This window comes from Merops nubicus, unplaced genomic scaffold (assembly GCF_000691845.1).
Source record: "Merops nubicus isolate BGI_N331 unplaced genomic scaffold, ASM69184v1 scaffold9860, whole genome shotgun sequence".
Taxonomy (NCBI): domain Eukaryota; kingdom Metazoa; phylum Chordata; class Aves; order Coraciiformes; family Meropidae; genus Merops; species Merops nubicus.
The window spans coordinates 8,481-33,840 of record NW_008583533.1 but is presented as its reverse complement, the minus strand read 5'-3'; the positions used below and the strand labels follow the sequence as shown (position 1 = coordinate 33,840).

The 25,360-nt window shown below is 47.5% G+C and overlaps 3 protein-coding genes across 3 annotated transcripts in view; 1 reads left to right on the top strand and 2 right to left on the bottom strand.

Annotated features, from left to right (window-relative positions):
* The first annotated feature begins 380 nt into the window (after positions 1-380).
* Positions 381-9,436, top strand: CA6 (carbonic anhydrase VI). The gene is made up of 9 exons (XM_008941115.1): positions 381-414; positions 1,289-1,471; positions 4,649-4,797; positions 5,203-5,298; positions 5,957-6,023; positions 6,592-6,749; positions 7,855-7,978; positions 8,181-8,279; positions 8,823-9,436. The coding sequence occupies exons 2-9, from the start codon at positions 1,318-1,320 to the stop codon at positions 9,434-9,436; spliced, it is 1,461 nt and encodes a 486-aa protein (XP_008939363.1). The 5' UTR covers positions 381-414; positions 1,289-1,317.
* A 2,025-nt stretch (positions 9,437-11,461) lies between these two features.
* Positions 11,462-21,420, bottom strand: SLC2A5 (solute carrier family 2 (facilitated glucose/fructose transporter), member 5). Its single transcript, XM_008941093.1, has 12 exons — positions 21,364-21,420; positions 19,692-19,790; positions 19,121-19,281; positions 18,496-18,620; positions 15,845-15,997; positions 15,639-15,764; positions 15,170-15,357; positions 14,679-14,789; positions 14,092-14,193; positions 13,637-13,712; positions 12,388-12,515; positions 11,462-11,695 (listed from the first exon to the last, which is right to left on the bottom strand). Exons 1-12 carry the CDS (start codon positions 21,418-21,420, stop codon positions 11,462-11,464), a joined length of 1,560 nt encoding a protein of 519 aa, XP_008939341.1.
* A 2,894-nt stretch (positions 21,421-24,314) lies between these two features.
* Positions 24,315-25,360, bottom strand: part of GPR157 (G protein-coupled receptor 157) — a gene marked incomplete at its 5' end in the record, with an annotated part of 9,521 nt that continues 8,475 nt past the window's right edge. Inside the window, 2 exons of the mRNA XM_008941104.1 lie at positions 24,315-24,530; positions 24,999-25,193. Coding sequence (XP_008939352.1) covers positions 24,315-24,530; positions 24,999-25,193 — 411 coding nt within the window. The remainder of the gene's footprint in view (positions 24,531-24,998; positions 25,194-25,360) is intronic.

Below are 25,360 nucleotides of genomic sequence, written 5' to 3'. Positions count from 1 at the left end.
GCAGGAATGAAGGGACAGGAGGAGTGGGCAGGGAGTGTGCAGCAGTTGGGGGTCAGACTGACTCTGAGGCACCAGCTTTGGCCATTGGGGGGGAAACTTGTTCCTCTTGCAGGGGTTGCTTGGTTCAGAGGATCAATAAAATGCCTTTAGTGCTTAAAGCTGACTGTCCAAATAAGGTATCTCTGTGGCATTGATTGCTGTTACTGCTTTGGATGGGTGAGGAGAAGGGTGGGATGGGTGCTGGAAAGACAAGATCTGGAGTAAATTGGTATTTAGGCTTTGTGAGGCTGTTTAAAGAAATGCACTTGGTTCTGGCTGCAGATACAACGAGGGCCATGTGGATCCCAGCTGCCCTGTGCCACCTGCTCCTGGCACATCTGAGCTGCTCTCACCTAGTGCACTGGACATACAAAGGTAATGCAAAATGAGCCTGTTCTCTAACTGCTGCTGCTTGCTAAGGACACTCCCATCCTTTTCACACTGCAGAAGCAACACTCAGCTTGACTGTCTTTCCATTAGTGAAAGATCTCCACAGAGCAGCTAATTTATTCTGCTTCATTGTTGCCTGTGTGTCTTGAAAGTGATTCTCTTTAATGTCACCCCTTTTTACTCCTTTGTGTGGCTAGGACACATTGTCAGAGCTGGCAGACCAGTGAGGCTCAAACAATGGGGAAAAATCTTTACAATGTGTAAGAATAAAAGCTGCCCTTTGGATGAGCCTGGAAGGAAAAGCTTTAAATGCTGCCTGCTTACTACTTTATTGCCATATGCCATGCAGTCCAGACCACTAACAAGTGCTTATTTATCTGAGCCACCCCACATCACTCCTATCCCAGAAAATATACAACAGGTTCCATTTATTTAAACTATTTTATCCAATTCTTTTTATTAGCTCTATCCCTAGTTAAAAATAGCAAATTTGCTGCCAGCTCCTGATCCTAAGCAAACACTTCCCACCTATTGCCCTGACCTCATTCACCCTCACATTGATTGAGAACCTTTGGCAGTCAAGACCCACTTAAATCCTATTTCTATGCAGCCTGCTTCTCATTTGGTGGAGGTTCAGAATCCAGCAATCTTTAAGCTATTACTGCAATGCAGGTTTCTTATTTTGCAGCACAGTTGTCCTGCAGACAGAATAATGTCTATTTTCCCTCTAGGAAAAGCAGAGCAACCTCTTATCGCTGCAGCTCCTGCTGTTTAACAGCTAGATGGACACACCCTGCTGGCAAATGAGGTGAGTTTTCAGCCTATTGAGCTAACAGCAGTTTGCTTCTCCTCCCCACAGAAGGAGAGCTGGATGAAGAGCACTGGGCAATGCACTTTGCAGACTGTGCTGGCAAGCACCAGTCTCCCATTGACATCCAGAGGAAGAGAGTGAAGTACAACCCCCAGCTGCTGCAGCTGGAGCTGAGCGGTTACGATGGGCCTCTGCAGGGGGACCTCACCATGACCAACAACGGCCACTCTGGTAAGACTGGGGGATCCTTCTCATGGCCTGCCTGAAACGAGGAGCTGGTCAAGAAGTCATTGCTGAAAAAGGATCGGCCTGGAACCAAATCAGGGCCTGGAGCTCTCAGGGTCTATCTGGTCCTGCAGCAGCTCCAGCTGCCTGGCAGAAGGGGCAGCTCTAAGTGTTGCCCGTCCCCTCCAGCCCCGTTTTGCCCCCCGAGCTGTGGCTTTGCACATGCAGGGAGCACTGCCCATGCAGCACCCAGGGGCCTCCCATGCACTGTTCCCATGCCAGTGGGTGCTGCTGGCAGCCAGCAGTGCAGGGGACAGGCCAGCAGCAAAGCAAAGGACTTACAGTTCTGAAATGCAGATGCCTTTAATGGGAGCTCTGTCCTGGAAACACAGCCCCTTTATCCACTCCTCTTTGTCAGCATCCTGCACTGATGAGTTCAGGTTTCTGTGCATTACCAGGCTGTCCTAAAACAGAACCTTCCTGCTGGGAGAGCCAATGGAAGAGATGCCTGAGCTGAGAGCTCTCCACTAGCAAGCTGTGAGGTAGGCTGTGGTGTAGCCTCTGGAGGCTTCCCCTGGGCAATGGAGCATGAACATATTACATTGTGTTAGGGGTATAAAGGAGAATCCAGGTTTATGAGCCCAGGTATGTATTTTCCCAGCACGTGCAGGATATGGGAACAGCTCCTGTGTGTTCATCTCTCCACCCTACCATAGCTAGAGCATGATCACAAACCTTTTGTGGCCAGCAAGGGACACAAGGTTGAAATGCAGTGGAATTAGCCAGCTTTGCCACAGCAGTAAGTAGCTTTTCATTCCCTGGTTGAGCAGATGTGCTGGGAAGATGTCAATGACAGTGCAGGAACAGATTATTCACTTTAACTGATTTAAATGCTATTCACATATAATGCTTTCCCCACCCCTTTTTTTTAAACTCTCCTTACTTTGCCATCTCTCTTCATTCTATTCTCCTCATTTTGCTGTTTTCTCCAATCACACAGAAAAGCTCTCCAGAAACACTTATATAAACTAGAGCAATAAAAGGCAGCTATGTTTCTGTGAGGAATTTTCTCTGGTAAACATTAAAAAGGGATAAAAGGCAGCTAGAGCACTGTAGATTGACCCATTATTTCAATTACTGCAAGACTAGAGTAGTGAGTGGTATTTGGGGCATACCAGCTCCTCCCTGCATTCAGAGAATGCATCTTTTGCCCCTGTGCAATAATAAGAAGTAGAAGTGATAGAAATTAAGAACCTTAGTTCAGTAGCAAGTTTGCATCCAAGGCTGAGTTAGGTGGAGGTCACACAAAGTGTAACACAAGAGGATCCATCCCTCAGAGGATTGGTATTTCAGGTCTCAGGAAGAGAAGCTGAAGCACAGCATGGGTTAAAAGTCTTACCTGCAGCTACATGGTCTCAGGGCAAGGATTATAATTGAGGAGATCCTGGATTCCCCTGCTGCAGTCTGCAATTCATTGTCTAAATAATTCATCAGCTGGTACCACTGGGATAATGCTTTCAGACTACAGATGAGCAATGAGAGAGTTTTTGTAATAGCTGCAGTGGGGAGAGAAAGAATATTTTTGGGAAGGTGTTTTGAACATCAAGCTGGCAGCTCTTTAATCCCACAGTCCTTTCTTCCTTTCTGTAACACAGACAGAAATATGGTGTGAGAGCAAAGCAGTGATGAGGCATACTGCCTTCAGAGAAAGACTCTTGTGGTTGTGTTTCTAAAAAACCCTGAATCCTGTTTGTCGCCCACACAAGCTCAACATTCAGTTGGAAGCTCTCGTGTCAGCATTGCTTCCCTGACTGCCTACAAGCTCATTCCTGCAGGTTTAGCTCTCAGAGCTGACTGCACAGGTGTATTTTTCTATTCCTTTGTTAACATCAAAGCCATGACTTTCTGATGCAGCATGGTTTAGCAGAGCACAAAGGCAAATGCCTGTCCTTGTTCCCAGCTCCTGTCAAGTCAGGCTAGGCGTTCCTCTGTCTGCAGTGAGATGGGGCAGGGGAGCAAGGAAAAATTCCACTGGGCCACATCAGAAAACATTTAGCAGATCTAAAAGGGGCAGGAGATGGATTTATCAGCAAGATTCTCTTTACAGGTTCTCAGGAGCTGAAGCCCAAGTGTCTCACCTAAGAAACCAGCTACACTTTCTCTCTAGTACAGTCAGCAGGTTAAATCCCACCTGATAAAGCCTATTTAGAGTAGTGCAGATACACTCACACAGAGACTGAGGTAAAGAGCTCTCAGTCTGGAAGGCATTCAGCAGGGATCCCAAGTAAAAAATAAGGTAGATTGTTTTTTTTTCCCCACTCCAGATTCACAGGAATATTACAGGGAAACACTTTTTCATCTCGTCTGCTTGTAAACAGTTTACAAACAAAAGAAGCTTCTCACAAACCCTAACTGTGACTAATGAATCATGCTTCTTTTTGCAAGGATAGTTGCTAGTTTTTATAGCGTGCTCTGGGCTTCCAGTGGGATGAGACAATTCTTTTTCAGTTCTAGGTTTGGCATATTTATGAACATAATACATGATTTGTGGCAGCACATTAGCAGGAAGGCAAACCTTTCATAGTCTCTTTGTGGATACTCCTTGGCAAGGAGAAGCAAAGAGATTTGGCTCTACAAACCCTTCAAGCATTACCACAGCTTTTTCAAAATCACAGGGCTCTGGCCCAGTACACCGGTTCCTAGAGAAGCAGAGTCCAGGATACTGGAAATTTTGGAGCCAGGTTAAATGAGGCCACTCACTGTTTTTGCTTTTATCCCCCTTTTCTTCCTTGGAAATAAAGTAGTTAATAAATCTGTGCAGAGCTTTGCAAGGTGTGATGTACAGTGTGAGAGACCAGCATTAAAGCACTTTTATCACTGCCTAAGGAAAAACCCAAAGCTGCTCAGGTGGAAAAAAACCCTGCTGACACAGCTAGTGCCCAGTCAGCCCTGTGCTTGCTGTGCTCCCCGTGGTGCAGGAGCCCCCGGTCAGGAAGGGTTTTAAGCACACCTAGGCTTTAAGCTTCAATGGTTTCCCTTGCATACCAGAGTCAGCTCCTGGCACACGAGTGTGCCAGCTTATTTCAGAGAGGGTGTTACTGGTAGAAAGCACCAGGCACTGTCAGCATAGCTACAAGAGCAGGCATGGCTGCACCCACTGCTGTCTCCAATCATCTTTTCCAGTTCAGATTGATTTGCCACCCACCATGCACATCTCCAGAGGGCTCCCAGGCCTCTACACCGCTGTGCAGATGCATCTACACTGGGGTGGCCTGGACCTCGAGACCAGTGGCTCTGAGCACACCATAGACGGGATGAGATACTTGGCAGAGGTACCTGTGAGCAGAGCAGTCTGGAGGGAGGGTGCACTGCAAGTCTGGCAATGGGGAAAGGGGAAACTGCAGCCCACAAAGCCTGCAGGAAGCAACATAGAGGCAAGTGGGAGAAACGGGGCTCCCAGAAGTGCAGGTGGTTGGAGCAGTACAAGGGCTGAGCCCGATAGTGCTGCCACAGAAACTTAAGCAAAGGCATTGCAATAGCACTAATATCCTTCAAACGTGGAGTTGTTCCTTCAGGTTGGCCACAAACCTGTTAAACTAAAAGTCTCTGGGTGTGCAGAGGCACAAGCAGCAGGAGGGGGGACAGTGGCTCTCTCTTCAGTCTGTACTGGGTCCTTTAAAGCACTGAGGAAGGCATTGATCACTTCTTCCTAAATGACTCAGTCTCTCTTCTGACAGCTGCACATTGTCCACTACAACTCAGCCAACTACTCGAGCTTTGAGGAAGCCAAAGACAAACCAAATGGGCTGGCTGTGCTCGCCTTCCTGTACACGGTAGGTTGGATGCCTGGGTTGCTGACCAAGGCCAGTCTGATCCCTGTTTGGACTATTGTCACAGTCTGAGCAGGTCCAGCACAGGCAGCCTGTACTACAGTTATCCCAAGAGATGTTTGCCACCACTTTGAGGAAGCTGTGCCATAGCAGGACTCTTCTTCCTCTGTGTCAGCTGGGGCTCACACAATACCCGTCTATATAACTTGGGAGACCCAGAAAAATTTGCCCTGCAAGTACAGATGGGTCATCAGATGAGGTACAGCAGGGAAAATCCATCTGCCACAAGGCTTTACTCTGATTTGCAAACAGGAACACTTGATTTTGTGTGGACTTAGAAGCGCCTGCAAGTACAGATGGGTCATCAGATGTGGCAGATGGATTTTCCTTGCTGTACCTCAAGGCTTTGCTCTGATTTGCAAACAGGAACACTCGGTTTTGTGTGGATTTAGAAGCAGTGAAAAAGGATCCCTAAAGTTCTCTGTTCCACCCAGAATCTGTGTGTACCTACTTTGTCAGGCCTGGGATTGTCCAGCCTATCAGGAGATCTGTGGTGATATTTGTTCTCTTTGTCTCCCCGTTCAGCAGTTAGTCCCCCACACTGATGAGTAGTACAGGACAGGTCACTAACCTTTTGTTCAAGTCTCTGTGCTGTGTTTAGGATGGGCACTTCGAGAACACCTACTACAGTGAATTCATTTCCAAACTGGCAAAAATCAGGTTTGCAGGTAAGACCTGAGAATATATTTCTCCATCCTTGACAGTCTCAGAGTCTGTCTATATGTTCTGGGTCTGGGGACAGACATTTAGCTACTGCTTTGCTTGCAATTATGTGGCCGAGCATCCCCAGCCATGCCTGACTTCATCCCTGCCCATGCATCTCAAACAGCAGCCCACACAGCAGGGTGATGTGGAAGGTGCTCAAAGCAGCAATCATCATCCTCCTGGCAGGTCTACACAACACACTGCAGCACCATCCAGTAGCTTCCTACAACCCTGCAGCCTCTAAGTGCTCTGCTGCACTAGTACACTCCCCTTCCTGCAAGGACTAACAGCTGCTGGCAGAGCACTGAGGGGCTGCTGCCCAGCACCTCCAGGACCCCAGGTATCTCTGAATGACAAACCATCCATCCACTGAAAGGACAATTCATTCCCCTCCATCTTCAACCAGTTCTGCCAAGGGTCTAATGCACCAGTGCTCTGGGCAAGGTGATTTGCCAGCCCCAGCTTTACCACCACTCTCCCCTTGCTCATTGCTCCCCGACTGTTAACGTTGCCTCTCTCTCTTCTTTTGAGGTCAATCAACAAAGCTCATTTCCCTGGATGTCCAAGCCATGCTGCCAGAAAACCTCTCACACTTCTACAGGTACCAGGGCTCACTAACAACCCCACCTTGCTCTGAGAGTGTCATCTGGACAGTCTTTCATTCTCCAATTGTCCTGTCACACACACAGGTAAGTGACAGCTGCCTACCAGACAGAGCAGCTTCTCTTTCCTCCACACAAGTTTCCTTTTCTGTCCCTCAGTGATTTTAGGAACAGCCTGACACAGGAGCTAATAGGGCATTCCTCAAATAGAGCTTTTGGGACAGACCCCTGAGCAATGGGAATTACTCTGTGATGCCACACGACAGCCAGGGTCAGAGTCTGCACAGCAGCACTTTACCCGAGGTCTGGTGAGCAACATCAAAGCTCTTGGCTCAGTTAAATTCAACCATACCGAAGCATTATAGAAAAGAAGAGACCAGTCAGAATCAACAAGGTTAAAACTACTGCAAGAAAGTCCAAAAAAAAACTCCCCAAAACCATAAGAGCTATTCATAACATTACAATAATTACAGCATAATTGGCACCTTTTTATAAGAGTATTTTGGGGTTTTTTTTCTTGTCTACACCACACTGTGCAGCCAGACTGGATTGTTTCAGCAGTGGCCTGGGAGTGCTGGCTGTGACAGCAGAGGGTTTGTCCAGGCTCCAGCAGAGACATTACAGAGAACCTTGGGGGGTGCACAGGAGCCCTCAGCAGTAACCCCATGGTTAGACCCCCAGCAGTTCAACACTATCACATGGCAGGATGCTCTTCCCTGTCTGCCTGGTCAGGAGAAAGGCTTTAACAGGGAAAAAAAGTAACACAATTAACAAAAAATATATTGTTGAGTATTACTGAGTGATTCAACTTCCTTCATGAAAAAGAACCATCAGAAGCATTTTCTTCTAGGAGAACATGATAAAGTGGAGACTGCAGTAGTGGAAGATCATGGTATGTTCTCATTAGATCAAGAAATACTCTTTGGCAGGGGGAAGGCTCATAGGCTCAAAATCTCCATCCATGCATACTATCAGGCAGGTGTTAAAAGCCTCCTTCAGGCAAAATACCTTTATCATTAATTAGCTGATAACAACCCTCATGCTCTGTTCCTTTCCCTAACGCTCAGCAAGAGCCCTGTGGGTTCCTCTAAGACCGTGAGGTTTAACCCCAAGCTGCAGGACCTGCAGTTGCAGGGCAGGCTGTGGTTCCCATGGCCCTCCCTAACCCTCCTGCGTTGCTGGTTGCTCACAGCTCAGCCTCCTGGAGAGCTCCTTGCTGGACTGGCACAACAGGACCCTGCGCAACGACTACCGGCACGCCCAGCCCCTCCACGGGAGGGTGGTGCAGTCCTCCTTCAGAGCCAGGCTCACCCCAGGTAACACCAGTCCCAGGTGTGTCTGCACCCATGCAGGTGAGGTGCACTAACCCTTGTAGAAACTAGCCGGGCACCACAGGGAGGTGAGATGCTGCATTTGAAAAGTCAAGGTTTTCCCCAAACCTTCTACAAACTAGAAAGCAAAAAAATCTACCGAGTGAGGTCCTAGCCTTCTGTAAATTCAGCTGTCTGATTGTTCCAGAACAATGCTATCCAGAAGAATTCAACATCAGACTGGAACAAATCCAGGAGCAGCTCCAAGACATGAAGAGAGAGTTGCTGAGTGGAGTGAGCCACACAGGTAAGAAACACACATCTATTCTTGAGTCCAGCTTACCTTCCACCCATAAAAAGCCCATGCCCTGCTGTCCTTGATGGCCTAAATCATTAAGAGGTTTGCTGCTGGTACATGCAGGTAGGGTTTTGTCCCATATCTAGGCCTGCTGATGGGAATTCAACTACAGCATCATTAAAGCTAAGCCCTCATCTAGGTACTGAGAGCAACTGCAGCTCTTACAACATGTAAGCACATTTTTACAAACAGTGATTTATCACATTTATTTACCCCCTAGGACAATCATAATCTCTATTTTATACAGGATGAGAAAAGAAGAAGAGGAGGAGGGGGGAAAAAAAATGGTTTTCCCAAACAGTTGGGTGAAGGAGATAAGCTTTAAATCATTTCAGGCCCCTTCCCTGGCAGTATGATACACGCCAGGAACTGTGGCTCAAGACAGCCAAGGCTGGCACAGCCCTGCCAGTGCCTAGGGGTGGATTCTTCAGGATTTGGGCTGATCCCTAAGCATAGCAGGAAATGTAACAACTGGCTTTTTCATTATTTCAGGTATTAAATCCAGCACTTTTCCAGCTTTCTACTTCCCTGTGGAAAACATTGAGAGCCTTGTGAGCATTGATCCCCTCCGTGATATGTCTCTCCAAGCCTTCACCTTCTGTTTCTGGGCCAAAGCCCAGCATGCTGGCACTCAGACTGTTCTTTCCTACTCCACCCAGGAGAGGGACAACGAGCTAGTGATGACGGTGGGCACAGATGCAGGATTGTGGCTAGGAGGCCATTTCATCAGCTTCCCCCTGTACCACAAGGCACAAGACTGGCTGCACTACTGCCTAGTGTGGGACTCCCAGTCTGGAATGGCAAACTTATGGCTCAATGGAGCAGCTGGTAAAGCAAAGAGTATCCAGAAGGGGTATGTGAGCCAGGCTGGAGGGACACTTGTCCTTGGGAAAGACAGAGACACTCTTCTTGGGACGTTCTCCAATGGTTTTGCAGGGTGGCTGGCTCATGTGAACCTGTGGAGCCGGGTCCTGGGTCCTGCAGATGTCCGGGCACTTGCACTGTGCAAACCAGGGCAACTGAAGGGAGACACCATAGCATGGGGAGAAACCTCCATGACCCTTCTGGGGGGGGTGGTTCTGGAGCCTGACACCAGCTGTCAGTGACTTCAGTTTTTATTCTTTATTTTTTTTTTAAGGCAGCAGAAGTATCCAAACTGCTTGCCAGGGAAACTGAGAAAAAGTTAGGTTATTGCCTTCTGCTTTGTTGCTATGCACCTGCTAATGCTCCAGGTTGTTTTTCCAACAGAGCAAAGCCTCCATCAGTGAGATAGAGGCAAAGAACAGAGCAGAACTCGACACAGTCCAACACTTGGCTTTGTCACATCCCTGCAGGAGTATTTAGGTCCCCATACATAGATCTTCCTACATGCCAAAGAGCAGCTCTCTTTGGTCAAAGGAGCCACTTTCTCAAATAAAATTTCTCTGACATCCTTCACCCAGTCTCAGTTTCTCACCATCTTCCTGCACGTGTCCTTCCTTCCCATTTCTCCCCAGCATTCCCCTGCAGACGTGTCACACAGGGAAGGCAGCACAAAGCCCTTGCAGGATGCAGCGTGGCTCCTCCTGTGCAGCCCCGTGGTTTGAGCAGTGCCTTTCCTCTGCCAGTGGATGTTGAGACAGAGCACAGAACAGCTTCTTTTTCAATGTGTGAACATCACAAGTTTGAGGGCAGGCATAAACTTCATTTCCTAAGGCTAATCACATGGAGGAGTATTTCCATGAGCAACACAAAATCCACAGCCAGGCTGTTCAACAATTTTGCTTTTCTCAAAACAGAAAGCAGCAGCCCTGCATAAAAATTAATTAGATTTATTTTCCCCATGTTAAATTATACCATAATTAACCCCCAAAGCCCTTAAGCTAATAAATATTTTAATAAATTCTTCCTTTTTATCAGTGTGCACTTTACTTTCTTCTGAGAGACAGCACCAGTCCTTAGACTCAAAGCTTTTCCAAACTAATTCAGCTTTCAGATGGAAAGGTGCCCTCAGGGGACCCAAGCAGAGATGGGTAGAAAGACCAAGCTCTATACAGTTTTAAGATTTTTTTTCAAGTGGTTCAGAGCTGACTTATTTCAAAACCTAAGTTTAAGCAGCTCTGTGTGAGAAGCTAACAACAATTCTGGACACGTCTGCGAACACAGGCTCCAACCTGTGGCCCACTGCACAGGAATCAACCTGAATTTGACTCCTGCAATGCAGCAGGACTCTTACTGAGTTCAACATCACCTATCTCTGGGGGACAATGAGCTTCAACTGGCTCATGGCACAACACTGGGGTATGGGGGTTACTGAAGGATTGAGGGGGTCTGTTGCTCTGTCAGCAGAAGCGTAAACACTAGAGAGTGGAAATAGCTAAACAGCTCCAAGACTGGAGTGTCCCTAGGGCAAATCAGGAAGAATTACTTGTGAATAAGCATCAGCCATGTGGATGACTTCTAACCTCATTGAATAAGGCTTTGGAAGGACTCAGCAACAGCTGAGGACTAGGTCTGATTTGAAGAAGAGAGTTGGGTGAGCAGGGTAGGGGTGAGATTACTGGGATGTGCATTTCCAGCTCAGCAGTCCTTTGAAGCATGCAAAGGAAGGACAAGAATAGATAAATGCTGCTATCAGCCTGTCTGGCAAAGCCAGGCTCAGAAGAACTGAGACCCCCTCCACCCCAGGCCCAAAGGCCTGGTGTCACCCATTGCTGGACCCTCAAGTACACAAATGACAGTTCCTCAGAGGAATACACTGCACTCCTTGCACACGACTGACCCAAACCCAGGCCAAGGGCTGGCTTGTGTCACCTGAGATGTGTCAGTCAGTACATCAGGGACTTGCATCACCTCATGACATAGGTTACTTGATGGCAGGAACTGAGATGGCTGAGGATATTGTCCCTTCCTTGTGGCAAATACCATGAATGGGTAATTTGCCTTGGCAGTGGCTATGCCATGAAGTATAATGGTCCTGCTAATCACTCACAACACTCTAAAGACACAATGGCTTATTTGGGAACTCCTGCTGTGGGAAGTTGGCAGAAGGTCCAAATGAATATCAGCATCAAATGATGAATCTGATGTATTTGTTCTCCTTCTGAACAGATCCTGAAAAATATCTGGGCTGGGTCAAACACTGAGCTGGGTCACAGCTCACTGCTGGAGATTGCTTTCTTCTTTGCCTGCCCATCTGAGACAGCTTGGAAATCTTTAAGCTCTTCTTTGTCTTCCTGAATCTCCACCTTGTTCCTCTTGGCCATGATCTTGTTGATTTCCATGAAGGTTTTGTTCTTGGTCTCAGGAACAACAATGAAGATGTAAACTATAGTGGCGAGGCAGATGGCACAGAAGATGAGGAAGCTGTATGGCCCCAGCCCAGCCTAGAGCAAGGAAAGAAGACAAAGCAAGGATCAGAGGGCTCCTCCAGTTGTGTACATCACCTGATTTGGACATGGTGGACCCTGCAATAACTATAAAAACCCAGCACCCCAGTGATGTGCACATATTTTAAGTTGAACAACTAGAAGTTAGGAGTGATTCTAGATGATGTCTTCTCATACCACCATGGGTTTATTGGAAACCACTGTGAATTTACTGGAAAATGAGGGTTAAGGGTCTGTTACAGAAATCAAAATAAATTCACCATCTCCCTTTGCACAGGCTAAAAATCAGAGACTGTAGCAACTCATGGGTCCCTACTGCTGGGAATCAGTTTTAACTATCAAAAGCTAAAATTAATCATCAAAAGCTAAAATTGGCTCCCTGACACATCCGCCCCCAGCCCCAGTGGAAGATAAAGAACTTGCAATCTTTCCATGCTCCTGAATTCAGGCTCAGACATTCACCTGAAAAAATAACTGCTTTGGTTTGGAGCATGTGCAACAGTCAGTTGTAATAAAAAATGCTGATTAACATCAGGTCTTTTTCCCTTAATATATAATCCTGCACACAGGTACTGGGAACCAGCTTGGGCATTTGTGGCGCTCAGGATTAAAAAGCCTCTCTGGGAACACAGGGGTGAAGATATGAATTGGAAGCTGAAGTCTTGCTCTGCCAGGTGATTGCACCTTACCTCCATGTAGAGGAACACGAAGCCCACGGTGAAGTTGCACAGCCAGTGCACAGACCCACCCACCATGAACGCCGCGGGCCGGGACGACTGCAGGAACATCTCAGTGATCATCACGAAGGGAATGGGACCTGCAAGGTAGATGTAGATGCATATCTGCAAATCTCAAAGGCAGATTTCCCACTCTGAATGCCTAGATTACACTGGTCATTTCAGTGGCAGGCCATGGTTTCTAAATTGCTAGTTTTTAGAAATAACCAATAAATCAAATAAAGGATTAAATAAAAAGCGAACAAAAAAACCAGGGCAGCTAAATGATGTTCCTGAGCTCACACAGAGCAATCAACTTCTCTTACAGCTGCACCTTATCCATGAACCCCTTCCCAGTACAAATTGTAAGTAAGATTTATAGATGAAAACTCTCCAGAGACCCTATGAGCAGCAACTAGGCAAGTCATTGCTTCTTAAAAGACAAAAAACCCCCAAAGAAACAGCCCAACAGATGCAGGTGCTGGCAAGAGGACTGGTGGAACAAGCCTCCAGCCCATACCCTGCTGCTCCATCTCATGGTCAAGCAGAAACAGAGCATGTTCTAAGAACAGGGCCATGCCACAGGTCCAGCTGACCTGGTGTTCTCCCTCCCCCAGTGCCTGCATCTGCCTGATGGCACAAATGGAAGAGGAAAGGCTGTAGGGAATTCATCTGCCAGTGAAACCTCTACAGGAGTTTCAAAACCGCACTGGTGCACCAGCAAAGGTCTGGCAGGGCTTTCCAGGCTGAACAGCCAACTCTGCCACGCTGGAAAGCTGGGGCAGGACAAAGCTTTCCAACATCCATGTTTACCTGCACATCTCCTCTCTGCAGAGTTATCTGCAGGGCCACACGTATAATTTGAGTTCCTTCTCATTTGATTTGTTGCCTGCAGATGCAGGCAGGTGACATCTCTGCCCTGTTTGCAGGGCTTGCTATCTCAGCATAGTTTTGCTCCAGATCATACTGGGGGAATTTCAGGCAGGAGCACAACCATGCCTTTGTTTTTCCTCTTGAAAGCCAGGTGCTCCCCTGCCTCATGGGCACAGCCAACCAGCCACTGGAGCAGGGACGAGCCTACAGCTGACAGTCAACAAGGTGCACGGCCACACCGAGAAGATCTACTTGGATTAGCTCCACAAAGCTTTTGATCTGAAACCAAACCTAACGCTTGGCCTTAGCCAGCTTGTGGAGGAGCCTGGCCCAGGCTGGGCACACTTACTGGCTCCAATGGCATGTCCAACGATGTAGACGACGACACAGACTATGCTGAGGTAAGACATCCACGAGACAGTTGTCTGTAAAGAATTTCATCACAGGTCAGATGTGGTTCCTACCTGAACATCACCAACACAGTCAAGGTACTATTTGTGTGAAGGTTTGAAAGCATTCTAAGCCAGTGCACTGTGTTGTCAGATATCCCCATACCATGCCTGGGTATGAGCCTTGCTTCCAAACACTGGGTGCAACAGGTATCATGAACATCTACTGCAACTAGTACTCAGACAAGGATCACAGCTTTTCCCGGCTTCACTTCAGGTAGATAGAGAAGAGACTTTTCATACTGTCCCCTCCCCACCCAAGGTGTAGAAGTGGCTTCAAAATACACCAAAAGCCCATTCCCTGGAAGGTCCAGAAATGTATGGGTAGGATGACCTGAGCTCTTCAGCTACACACCTGGAGATTAAGGGCCAAGGTTAACACTGCACAGGAGACACAGCACAATCCAAAACCAGCAAGGAGGAGGACTCTCCTCCCCAGGGATTCCACAATGAAAACCTGAAAGACAGAAGGTGAGAAACCAGACTCCTGGGGTACCACACTTCTTATTCCAGCAAGATTTATTAAAGTACTCCTTGTCTTAAAATAAACTCAGTGACATTTCCACCATCTACTGATGGATTGTGGGCACAAAGCCACTCAGAAACTGCAAAAAGCTGGATGTGTCACTAACCCTGAGAGAACAGGCCATGCTTCAGTACCCAGTCCCAGTGAGAACTGCATGGAAACCCTACATGGTAACACTTGGCAGCCAAAAAAAGGGCAGATCAGCCTAGAGGCCAGAGACTGAAAGCTTCTGAGATGTATGAGAAATCCTCACCGTTAATCACTGTGGCTAACATAGCTGCCTGCAACCAAGGGACACTGCAGAGCACCTATTGTCCAAGGCAGCCTGCAGTAGTGTGTCAATACCCCAAATTAAACAGCGACAGACAGAGGAGACTGGACCAGCTAGAACCCAAAGAGCCCTAACAGACACTTACAGCCAGCAAAGTCATGATGACGTTGATGCCACCTATTGACACAGTGACATACTGAACATTGTTTTTGTCCACTCCTGCCGACTGGAAGATTCTTTCTGCGTAGTAGAAGACCTGCAGCAAAACCACAGCTGTGTTTATACGTGGCCAAAGGCAGGAATCCCATTTTGTCTGGTTTTACATCCTGGAATTTGTGCACAGAAGCCTGAGAACTGAATTTTTTCATTCTTGAGACATCAGTGTCTGGATCCAGGCACGAGCACCTCACACTGAAGGTGGCCAAGCTACCTTTATCAGGACAGCTTGGCTCTGCATCTAGTACATGTGGATACTGGATTTGGCCTTGGCCAGGGCCAACCCACCACACTGACACAGAACCAGTGTCCCTGATGAAGGGATACTCCTGGGTCAGCACTGCCCCACATCATCCACTATAAAGTCCCATCCCTTTATCCCTCATCCCACTGGCCTTTCCCACGTGCCTTCCCACTCACCGCATTAACCCCAGAGAGCTGCTGGCCCATCATCATGACAATGATAGAGATGAGCTGCCATCGCAAGCCTTTGAAGGTGCACAGGCTGAGCACAGAGAACTGTCCTTCTTCCTTTTCTGAACGGTCTTCCTGGCGCATTTCTTCTATCTCATCATCCACATCAGTCCAGCCCCTCAGCTTCTGGAGAGCTAGTTGGGAGAGGAAGGTCAGTTATGGACCCCAGAGAGCAAGTCTACAGTGAGCTCTCCTGCTTCATATCAAGACAACAATATGTAAGTCATGGGCAGCAGTGCTTCCCTGATGGGAATTCAGAATTCACACGTGCAGAGACAGAAGCAGGAACTCCATCCACCTGCAACGTGCCAATCCAGAATTCCACACCAGCTCACGTCACTGTCGATTGCTGTCAGTTGTCTCAGTCAGATCTACCCCATTCCACCTCCCCTTCCCTCGAGGGATGAGGCTGTACCTTTTCGTGCTTGCTCTTCATTGCCCTTCTGTATCAGCAGATATCTTGGACTCTCAGGGAAAAAGGGCAATACAAGGAGCTGGATCAGTGATGGGATCCCAGTGAGCCCCAGCAGCACAGGCCAGCCTGCAAGAGAGACAAGATGACAACTGTGAGAAATTTTTCCCCAATGGAGCCCACAGAAAAGTCCCAATCCAGGGCTTTACCTTCTGCATTCCCAAGGATGACGTCGAGACCAAATATCTGGGCTACAAGGATCCCAACACTGATGAAGAGCTGTGGTACTATCCCAATAGCACCTCTCAGGTTTCTGGGGGACAGTTCTCCAAGGAACATGGGAACCACATTGGAAGCCAAACCTAGCAGTTAGAGAACAAGGTTAGACGTGCAGCTGCCTGATGTTATCACCCTGCAGCATGTTATCACACTTCTCATCTTCAGTGAGATGCCCTTTGCCCACGTGAGACCAAAGTGATCACTGCTGGACCACGGGACATATGGAAACCTCACACTCAAACACTTCTGCTCCAGCTGAAAATTCCGTGTCACCGTGTAGCCAGTGAGTAAGTTGTGTATGTTTTCCTCACTCTGCAGCAGAACATGGGACAACCACCACTATTCTCCAGCAGAACATGGGACAACCACCATATGGTGTTGGTTCACTCAACAGGTGGGACAAGGACAAAAATCCATCACTGCATCCAGTGCCTTCAGAAAGGCCCAGGAACCTACCTTATTAACTTGTCCACCTTCTGGTGCTTTGAGGGTCTAGCTTATTAACCACTCAGCAGCAAAGCACTTTAGGAGTCCAAGAAGGCTAACAGGAGCCTCTCCTGCCTACAGAGCTGGCAGATCTTTTGGGGGCTCTCCATGTCCATCTTTCTATAAGTGGCTTTCTCCTAGCAGGATCTGCCAAGTCCTTCAACATAATACATGCAAATAAAAACGTGTGCTGCTTCAGGTTTGGAAACAAACTCCAGGCATAAGGAAACAATTTCTACTTCCTTCAAAACAAGAAAAAAACCCCAAACTAGTATCCAAACAAGCTGATGTGAGGGTGGAGGGATGTGACTTCTTGCTGGCTTTTAAAAATTTACTACTGCTTTAATTACTCAGGAACATAGCTGGCTTGACATCTCACAGGTACCATGCTGGCTAGTATCCAAACAAGCTGATGTGAGGGTGGAGGGATGTGACTTCTTGCTGGCTTTTAAAAATTTACCACTGCTTTAATTACTCAGGAACGGTTTGTAGAGGACTTAGCTGGCTTGACATCTCTCACAGGTATCATGCTGGCATAGGTATTTCTACTCACATAGGACACAGGTTATTTAGGGGAACACTGCATGGTTACCTACTCTGACCCCTGAGAGCTGCCAGCTCCCATGCTTACGTTGTAAATCCTGGCACACAAAACCCAAACTCCTGGAATCAAATGACCACACGACTCTTATCTTACATTTCTACAGTTCCTGCCCTTCAGGAGCTTGGTGTTACAAAGGTTATCAAGGTATTATCTGAAAGCTAAAAGGCACGGAAACAAGTATAAATCAACTAGAAACCATTATGAGACTAAACTCACAAGAGGGAGTGCTTCAAGTTTGCTCTACAACCAACCCCTTAACAGTCCAGATTAAATCATGCTAGCAGTGACTCCTGCACTCAAGTAACAGTGGCTTCTTAACTGCCCAGCCTACACTGATAAAGCCCTTTCACAGAGAGGACCTGCCAAGACTGCTCCCAGCAGCAGAGCTGCCCTTCTGCGAGGAGGGGTGACACGTGGGTCCCAGCAGAGCCTGGAGCCTGCCTTGGCTCAGCACCTCCCCTCCCCAGGCACAAAGTCCATGCTCCGAGTGAGATCAGGCTGTGAAGGGCCAGTCAGGACAGGCAGTCCAGATTCTTTTGTCAGTTATTTATAACTGGAAGGAGGGATCACACTTAACAGTTCTTCTGTATTTATTCAGAGAACTGACACTAGGAGCAGCTGCCAGGCTTAGAGTCAAAAGCCAAAATAACCTCGCTGGACTCGATATGCTTCCTGCCTTGCTACAGATGAAGTTGTTTTTCCTCTATCAGCTTCTTGTTTTCTCATTTGATCTTCACAGGATATCCCAACTCACTAATAAACCACAGAACTTGTCAGTCTCACTAGCCCAAAGGCAATTAACTGAGCACAAGTGCTGTAGGACCCTTATCAAGGTGGGACTCTGCACACAGGCAGTGCAGTGCTGCATGGGGCACCAGCCCTGCTGCCTTTGTTTGCTCCCCATTACTGGAGCTCTGATAGAGCCACTCACAGCAGCAGCTCACGTACACCCTTCCCCTCAGCTTCCCACTATCTTTGCAGTAAATCTAGAAGCTCAGAACCTTTTGCTCTCCCCTTTTAACATTACTTTTCTCCTGCAGGAAGAACAGTCAGTCCAAGGAATGGATTATTAGAGCTGGCATTGTCTCCAGTGACTTGGATCTTTGGTTTAGGCTTATTCTGTTTCTGTTAAAAAAAAAGCCAGGCTATCTGTTTAAAAATATTTGTGAAAAGAGATGATCATCAGCAGGTTTCCTGGCTGCTGGAGCTCCAGTGCCTAGCAGATGTTTACTGCAGAGGGCAGCTGCACCTGCAGACACACACGTCCTCTGCACATCTTGAATTCCACTCCCACTGCCATTGTTCACTAAAGATCTTTAGTATTTCAACATGCAGATGACAACTGTTATTCAAGTAAGTACAGCATTGTTATGCAGATAGTATGGCTAAAATATGCTACCTGTGAAACCATCCATTGTGAGAATAAAAAAACCTTTACATAGCCAAGAACATATTTATTTCTCTCCCTTTACCATGCAACCTCTCACTTACCAGCATATATTCCCACGAGAAAACGTGAAAAGATGATTATTTCAAAGGTTTTTGCTATCTCTGAGGTTCCCATAAGGATTGCAGCAACAATGGAGAAGAGGTTATTTATCAGCAAAGTGCCCTTTCTGCAAAGTGATAGGGAAGGAGACAGATTCTGTTTATTTTTAAGGCTCCAACAGCAGACAGATCCCCTTTTGCATTATGCCATCCAAAACTCAAATGAATCACCATCCCTAAGACTAATCAAAGAGGAAAAGCCCCATTTTTTTTCTGCAGGGAATGTAGGCTTCAAGCAAGAACTGAAGCTTCTCAGGAAACCCAAGCAGCAAAAGCTGGGCCTGATCTCTGATCCCAGCTCAGGACATTAATCATTGCCCTCTACCTGGCTCAGTGCCCAGTATAGAACCTGGCCTTGACTGTATTGAAACCATATAAATTCTTTCACACATGGGGGAGAACGTGCTGCAGAGCCCAGCAGCTAATCACAGTCCCATCTACCTTACAACCTACACGTGTTTGACACGTGCTCCCCACAGCCTTGGCAAGCTGGAGTGACTGGTGAGCCAAGTCTTACCCACACCCATCCAACTGCTGGTGAAGGATCTTCACCACCACTCTCACGTACCGGCCACAATTGTTGACCAGAGGCCACACCATGAGGGACCCAAAAAAGCCTCCCAGAGGGTACATGGACACAGTAAGGGACCAGAGCAGTGTCTGGAAGCCACCGTCCATCAGCACTCCATTCCTGTTGAAGTAGGTTTGGTTGTAAAAGTCTCGCATGTACTAGAAGGAAATACAGAGTGTGTTTAGCACAGTAAGCAAGGATGTCATGCTGTAAAAGCTGGCTAACAAAACACCATAAAGCTTTCAACAAATCTCTCAATAAGATACAGAATAGCTCAGTGGTAAAATGAATGCAAGGAAGGGATGGAGAAACCTGGACTAGATAACTTACTACAGGTTATCCTGCCTTAGAGCATTTGCCTGGTTTCCAGAAGGGAAGATGTTCCTTATGCCCCATCTCTGCTGGGCAAAGTCTGAGCAGTAGTTATACACCTTAACACCCCCTTCTCTTTTCCTGGGCAACCACTTCTCACCAGCTGCCCAGAGAAAGTCAAGCACCTGCCCACCAACAGCCAGAGCCAACTGCCACACTGCTGCCTGGCTTTGGGTGGAAACCTCCTCCAACCTACCGGGGCTGGAGAACTGATCACAGACACGTTGTAGCCATACTGGAAAGAAGATCCAAATGCAGATATCAGTGTCACCACGGCAAGCACGGGTGTCATTTTCTGCAGAGGGGAAAGAAAACACAGAAGCACCACCTTAGAAGCAGGTTTGGCTTTTAGGCATAAACAGCATTCAGTAAAAAATTAAAAATCCCTCAGACTTGCCTTCTGCATTTTTCACTTCATGTTACTGCATTAAAAAAAAGCCCACTGGGATGTTTTCATTATAACTCATTTTGTTCTGCTCAATTTGCACATAGTCTTTACAGTAATTCATTCTACTCCTTCCTGGTATTGATGGATCATTTGGATGATGAATAATTTTTAAGTTATCACGCTTAAAGTACCACCCCGCAGGGAAAAAAAATTGTATGCAATTATTCTTTTTCTAACATGCAAATTGGTTAGGGAAATAACACAGGATATTGGCACAAGAAAGCTTTAAAAAGAAGAGATTTACATGAAGTGGCAAAATCCCTTTCCTGGTCATTTGTTCTGCTTTCACACACTGGCTCATTCTGCCTCCCACATTTCAGGATCAAGCTGTTTGTGGATCTAATCCTATTGCCACTGAAGCCAATTAGAATTTATCCAAGTGGCTCAGGGAGAGCTCGGTTGTTGGGTGCAGGCAGCACTTTGCAGTTAAACAGGAGCATGAAATTGTCATCCAGAATAGATTCAAACACCAACCATGTTTGTGGGTACACAGTCCTCAGGGTTACAAGCAACTTGCTTTTTGCAGCAATTCAGTTGCTATTCAGTCCCCAGGCTGGCCCTGCTGTGTTGACTGAGCTGGTTTGTTATGGGTTGGGTTTTTTTTTTTTTAATGGTTTACTAATAGCTCTCATGGCTGCTACATAATCAAGTAATATTCCATTCAGACACCATCATTAATTTCCTGTCACCATCATTAGCCTTAGTGTAAGGTTTTACATCCCAACATTCCACTCCAGTCCCCCATGAAGGATCTGTCATTTCCCTAATTAAAAATTTGAGCAAATAACTGCTAGTACTCTTTATATTCTACAGAAACTCTAGCAAGCTCACCTCCAGAGACCTGCAGAGTTTAAGACACTGCAGGAAATCAAAACCCAAGTCAGTCTCAGAGTAAGGATCCGGAAGAGGCTGGGGCTTTCAGCTACATTTTCTAGGGGTAGACTGTTGACATTGTCACATTGGTGATGAAAAGCAGACTGCCTTGCTCTCACTAAACCAGCCCCAAGAGCTCAGAAGAGCCACTGGTGTTAGTTATTCACACTGGACACTTCTAGGCAAACCTCCAGCACACAGAAGCGTTGCATTGTGCAAGATTCTGCAAAAACCCTGTTGTGAAAGACAGCCCCCATCCAGAAGGATCTGCAGCCTAAAAATGATCAGCAAGTAGGAAAGAAAACACACAGAAGGGGAAAGTTGCACAGAAGTTACATGGGGGGTCGGCTACAGACAGTAAAAATGAGGAGACTGGGACCAACACTGCAGGCTGGGTTCAGGAACATGCCCATCTCTTCTCTCCCCGGGAGATCAGCTGAGGATATCTCAGCCCAAAAGATCTTGGTCTTACCCTTCCTCTACAAGCACTTGCAGGTTTCAGGTTGCTTACTCTGAAGCTGTGAGTACAGAGTCCAGCAATACTTACCCCCTTGGAACCTTCATTGTTGTCAGAGCTCTCCTGCTTCTCTCCTTTCAACTTCATTTTGGCACTCCAGCCCCAGATGCCGAGTACACACTTTTATAGCCAAAACAGACCAGGCAGGACATAGAAACGCCCTACACAGGAAACCTCACTCCTGTGACTGCAGAAAATACCCAATCAAGGACAAGCTCCATCAGCCAATGTAAATTGCCGTGGTTTGATCATTCCCTTACTCTGCATGACTCCCTCGTGGCTTCTCTTTTCCTCCTTCATGCCCGTCGCTGGTAGATCAGATGTTCTTTTGGCAGATCCAGACTCCAAACAGAGGTGGTGCCTAGCTACCAGGGAAACAGGCTCATCCCTCCACCTAGAAGGGGCAGACTTACTGCAGAAACTGCCAGATAAGCTCTTTCCCCCCAAATATATGGGCATGGACGAGTCTACAGCAATAGAGCTGCTGCTCCTTCACCCCCTAGCTGCTGGGCAGCTGTGGACAGTGGAGCTGAAAGGGCACTCTGGGGGGGGAGCCTTGGCAACAGAGAGGCTGTTTGCCTTGGGCCACAGCAATAAAACCCAGCTGCCTTAACCTTCCTGTGGATTTGCCCTCAGGCCAAAACACTGCTTGGCCTCCTATCTTGCAGGGACCAGCTTGCCCAGGGCATTTTGCAGATCACTAAGAACAGGTTCATTCTCTCAGGTTTGTGTTTCTGCCAGCGTGCAGAACAGATTTTCCTCGGAAGCACCTAAGGTCCTGTCCTTCTATGTGCAAGGTACACTACATGTTGCTGGCTTAGTATTAACCTCCTGCACTATGAGACCACTTTGAACAGTACAGGACTTGGTTAATAGTCAACTACAATTTATAGTGTTTATCAGAGAAATGCAAAGTTCATAGATACTTCCAGGAGCCAGAAGAAACGTGAACCAAGTCTTGCTGTCATTGGTTCATATGCCTTTAACCACCAGCTTAAAAAAACACACCCTCATGAATAACAGCAGTTGTTCACGTGTCTTGCATGCATTCTTTGAATGGCTGTAAATTCTCCAAGGCGCTGAGATATCAGAACATGCTTGCACAACATCTTGGTAAAGAATAAAACTTTATTTTGTAAAAGTTGAAGAAATGTATCCCTGAGCACCAAGGGAGTCTGCAGAGTTCAGATTTTCCCAGGAGGCAATAAGCATGCTGCCACCACAAACCCTGATGATGACCCCTAACCACCAAGGAGGAGGAAAAAATAAACATCAAGAGGAACCATGCATCACCACCACAAAACAAGCATATTTGCACACGATTGTCCACATTCAAGTGATGAACAGGAGCTAGTCTGGAGCTCCCTGGAAGACCTCACACACTAGGACCAAAATCCATGCCCAGGATAGTCCTATTCAGCTCCTACTAAGTTTTCCTATCACCATGATATTCGTTCATCCCACAACTCACAACATATCTGCCTTGTCAGAAAAGCAAAACCCCAAACAATTTTTAAAATTCATAGTGGAGGGAGAGAGGAGAAGGAGGGATGAAAACCAGGAAGTTGAACACAGCCAAACAGTGTCTTCCAGGGGATCCTGGGCAAAGTTGAAGACCAAAGCAGCTGGTATCTGCATGCTGAGGAGAAGTGGGACCTCTTCTGTTTGCTCAGCCACTCCAGCGATGCCTTTCCCCAGGCTTTAGCTCCCTCTGTGAGGCTCTGGGGTGACCCCAAACCTGCTCAACACAAAGCACAGTTAAAATCCAGGACTGGCCCATCTTCCTGCAGCCAGTGTGTACAGGTTTGCCCTGAGCCAGGACAACAGGCTTGCTCCAGTTCAAGCTGCAGGGATGTCACCATGCAGCAGCTGAAAACAGCCAAAATGGATCCAAAATACAACTGCTTCCCCAACCTCAGCCACCTTCACAAGGATCAGAGTTAAAATTCTCCCACCCATGCCTGGCAGAAAAGAGCTCAGGGTCATCTTCACAGACAACTGAGGCTTCAGGGAGAACTGCACTCCAGCTCCACAACTGCACTTGCACTGCATGCCAGGCACTGGAGGGGACCAGCCAGGGGCAGCCAAGCTTTGCTGCACACCACCTCCCCTGTTACCCCAGATTTAGGCTGCAGCCAGCTTCAGTGTTAGAAACTGCAGACACTTCTAAGAGGTTCTGCTGGCTGTTTTTCCTTCTCTGTCCCTGCCTACATGAAGGTGACCACAGACTTTCCACCAACAGCTGGCCTTGACAAACCAGCACGTTTCCCTGAACCCCTACAAGCTGGGAATGGGCTTCTGCTGAGCTGCACATTCCCCCAGAGGTTTTCTCAGAGCTCTGCCATGGAACATGGCAAACTGAGAACAAGGAGTCTGTTTTGATTAGGTTTTGTTTGCCTGGGTTTGTTTGGAAGGGAGTTGGGTTTTGTGTTTGAGGTGTTTTGTTTTCCCTTAAGCCAAGGGGGTGACAACTTCACCTTGTCACTTCAGGGCCAGCTCCACAAACCAACATGTTTTCTGTGTTCTTTTTATGATGATCTGAAGCAGGGACTTGCATTACCTTACAAGGAGTACTTGTGGCACTAAATTCATCTGAACTGTGCAGCCTTTGAGTAGTGTATGTGTGCAGGGTATTTTAAAACAGAAGGAACCACTAATTCCTCTTCAGTTTTGACTGGCGTCCTCTCCTTGTGGGCCAGACAGCTCTGCCATCCATTTCCTCATTTTACAGACACTAGCCCAGCTGACAGGGAAGGGGAGTGGATCAGTTCTATAAGTGACTTCACCCCAGAGGAGCAGATGAGGAGCTGCTCTACTCAGAACCTGCACAGAGGCAGCAGAAACCTCTGACAACTGCTTACTGGTAGCTGCTCCCACCCCTCCCATCCCAAAGCTGAGCACAGGCAGGGCAGGAGGAAAGACTCACAGGAGACCTTTACCATGAAGGAAGAACTCAGTGCTGAGATGTAGACAACCCAGGCTCAGGTGCTGGCAAGTGGGGGTTTCATTTGCTCAGAGCCTGGCACATCCTTGTCCTTGGGGGGTTCTGAGTGCTGCCAGTAGCTGTCTGATCTCTGCAAATCCAGCTCATCACAGTGGCAACAGCAAACGGAGGAAAAGAGCCGAGTCCGGACCACACGTGTGCAGAGGATGAACATGATACAGTTGGCACCTCCTTGGAACGTGTTCCCAATTCCCTGCAAGGGCAGGAAAGGAATTAATCAGGAATCAACCTACAGGGAAGAGCAAACATCACACCAGCCTGGCTATAGCACTGGTCAACTGACAGCAGCATTCCACCTAGACGAGTAAAACAGACCCGGAGAAGTCAGCCTTGCACCCAAAAGCAGTGTAGACATCGTGGGGCTGGGTTCCTGGAGCCCGGGCTGAGCCCTGCTGAAGGACACACACCCAACGCCTCTGCTCCGCCCCTGCTTTTCCTACAAGCAGCCAGCGCTGCCCAAGGCTCCTTGCAGTTATTTTCTGTAGCCACTAGATGCTGCTGGAAGAGCTCTGTGAGCACCCAGACAGCGCTTGCCAGCAGGGAGCGAGTGTTCCCGCAACGAGCTGCCTCCTGCCACAGAAATAAAAGTGATATTAAGAGCAATAAAACCTTATCTCCCTCCCAGATCCTCCTCCTGATGCATTTCCTGGCAAATACTTACATGCAGGACAACCAGGACTGAATTTTGCACTGCAGGGGAGTTACAGAGGGTCAGAATGAATCGTACAGTGCTCCAGATGCGGAGGAGGATGAAGATGACAGGGATGAGAATCAGCTTCTTATCTGCTATGGAAGTCCGGGGCTGAAGGGCAGGTGCTCCTGAGAGAATGGGGCGATACTCTGAGAGAGCTGCATGCTTCCGTGGAGGGTGGGAGGGAGACAAAAACATGAACAAAAAGCTACACACACTGGACATTTAGCTCCAGGGATTCTTTCCAAAGCAAACTAATTTTTGATGGGAATCTAACAGGGACACAGTTATGAGCACCAGCTTTTGGCCACATTCTGCCCTAACGCAAACAT

Coding starts and splice junctions, on each gene's coding strand:
- SLC2A5 (XM_008941093.1), bottom strand. CDS start 21,420: ATGAAGTTGAAAGGAGAGAAGCAGGAGAGCTCTGACAACAATGAAGGT. Junction 15,765..15,844: donor CATCCTTGGGAATGCAGAAG/GTAAAGCCCTGG, acceptor TCTCTCTTGCAG/GCTGGCCTGTGCTGCTGGGG. Junction 12,516..13,636: donor TGGACATGCCATTGGAGCCA/GTAAGTGTGCCC, acceptor TCTACCTTGCAG/GTCCCATTCCCTTCGTGATG.
- CA6 (XM_008941115.1), top strand. CDS start 1,318: ATGCACTTTGCAGACTGTGCTGGCAAGCACCAGTCTCCCATTGACATC. Junction 1,472..4,648: donor GACCAACAACGGCCACTCTG/GTAAGACTGGGG, acceptor CATCTTTTCCAG/TTCAGATTGATTTGCCACCC. Junction 4,798..5,202: donor GGATGAGATACTTGGCAGAG/GTACCTGTGAGC, acceptor CTCTTCTGACAG/CTGCACATTGTCCACTACAA.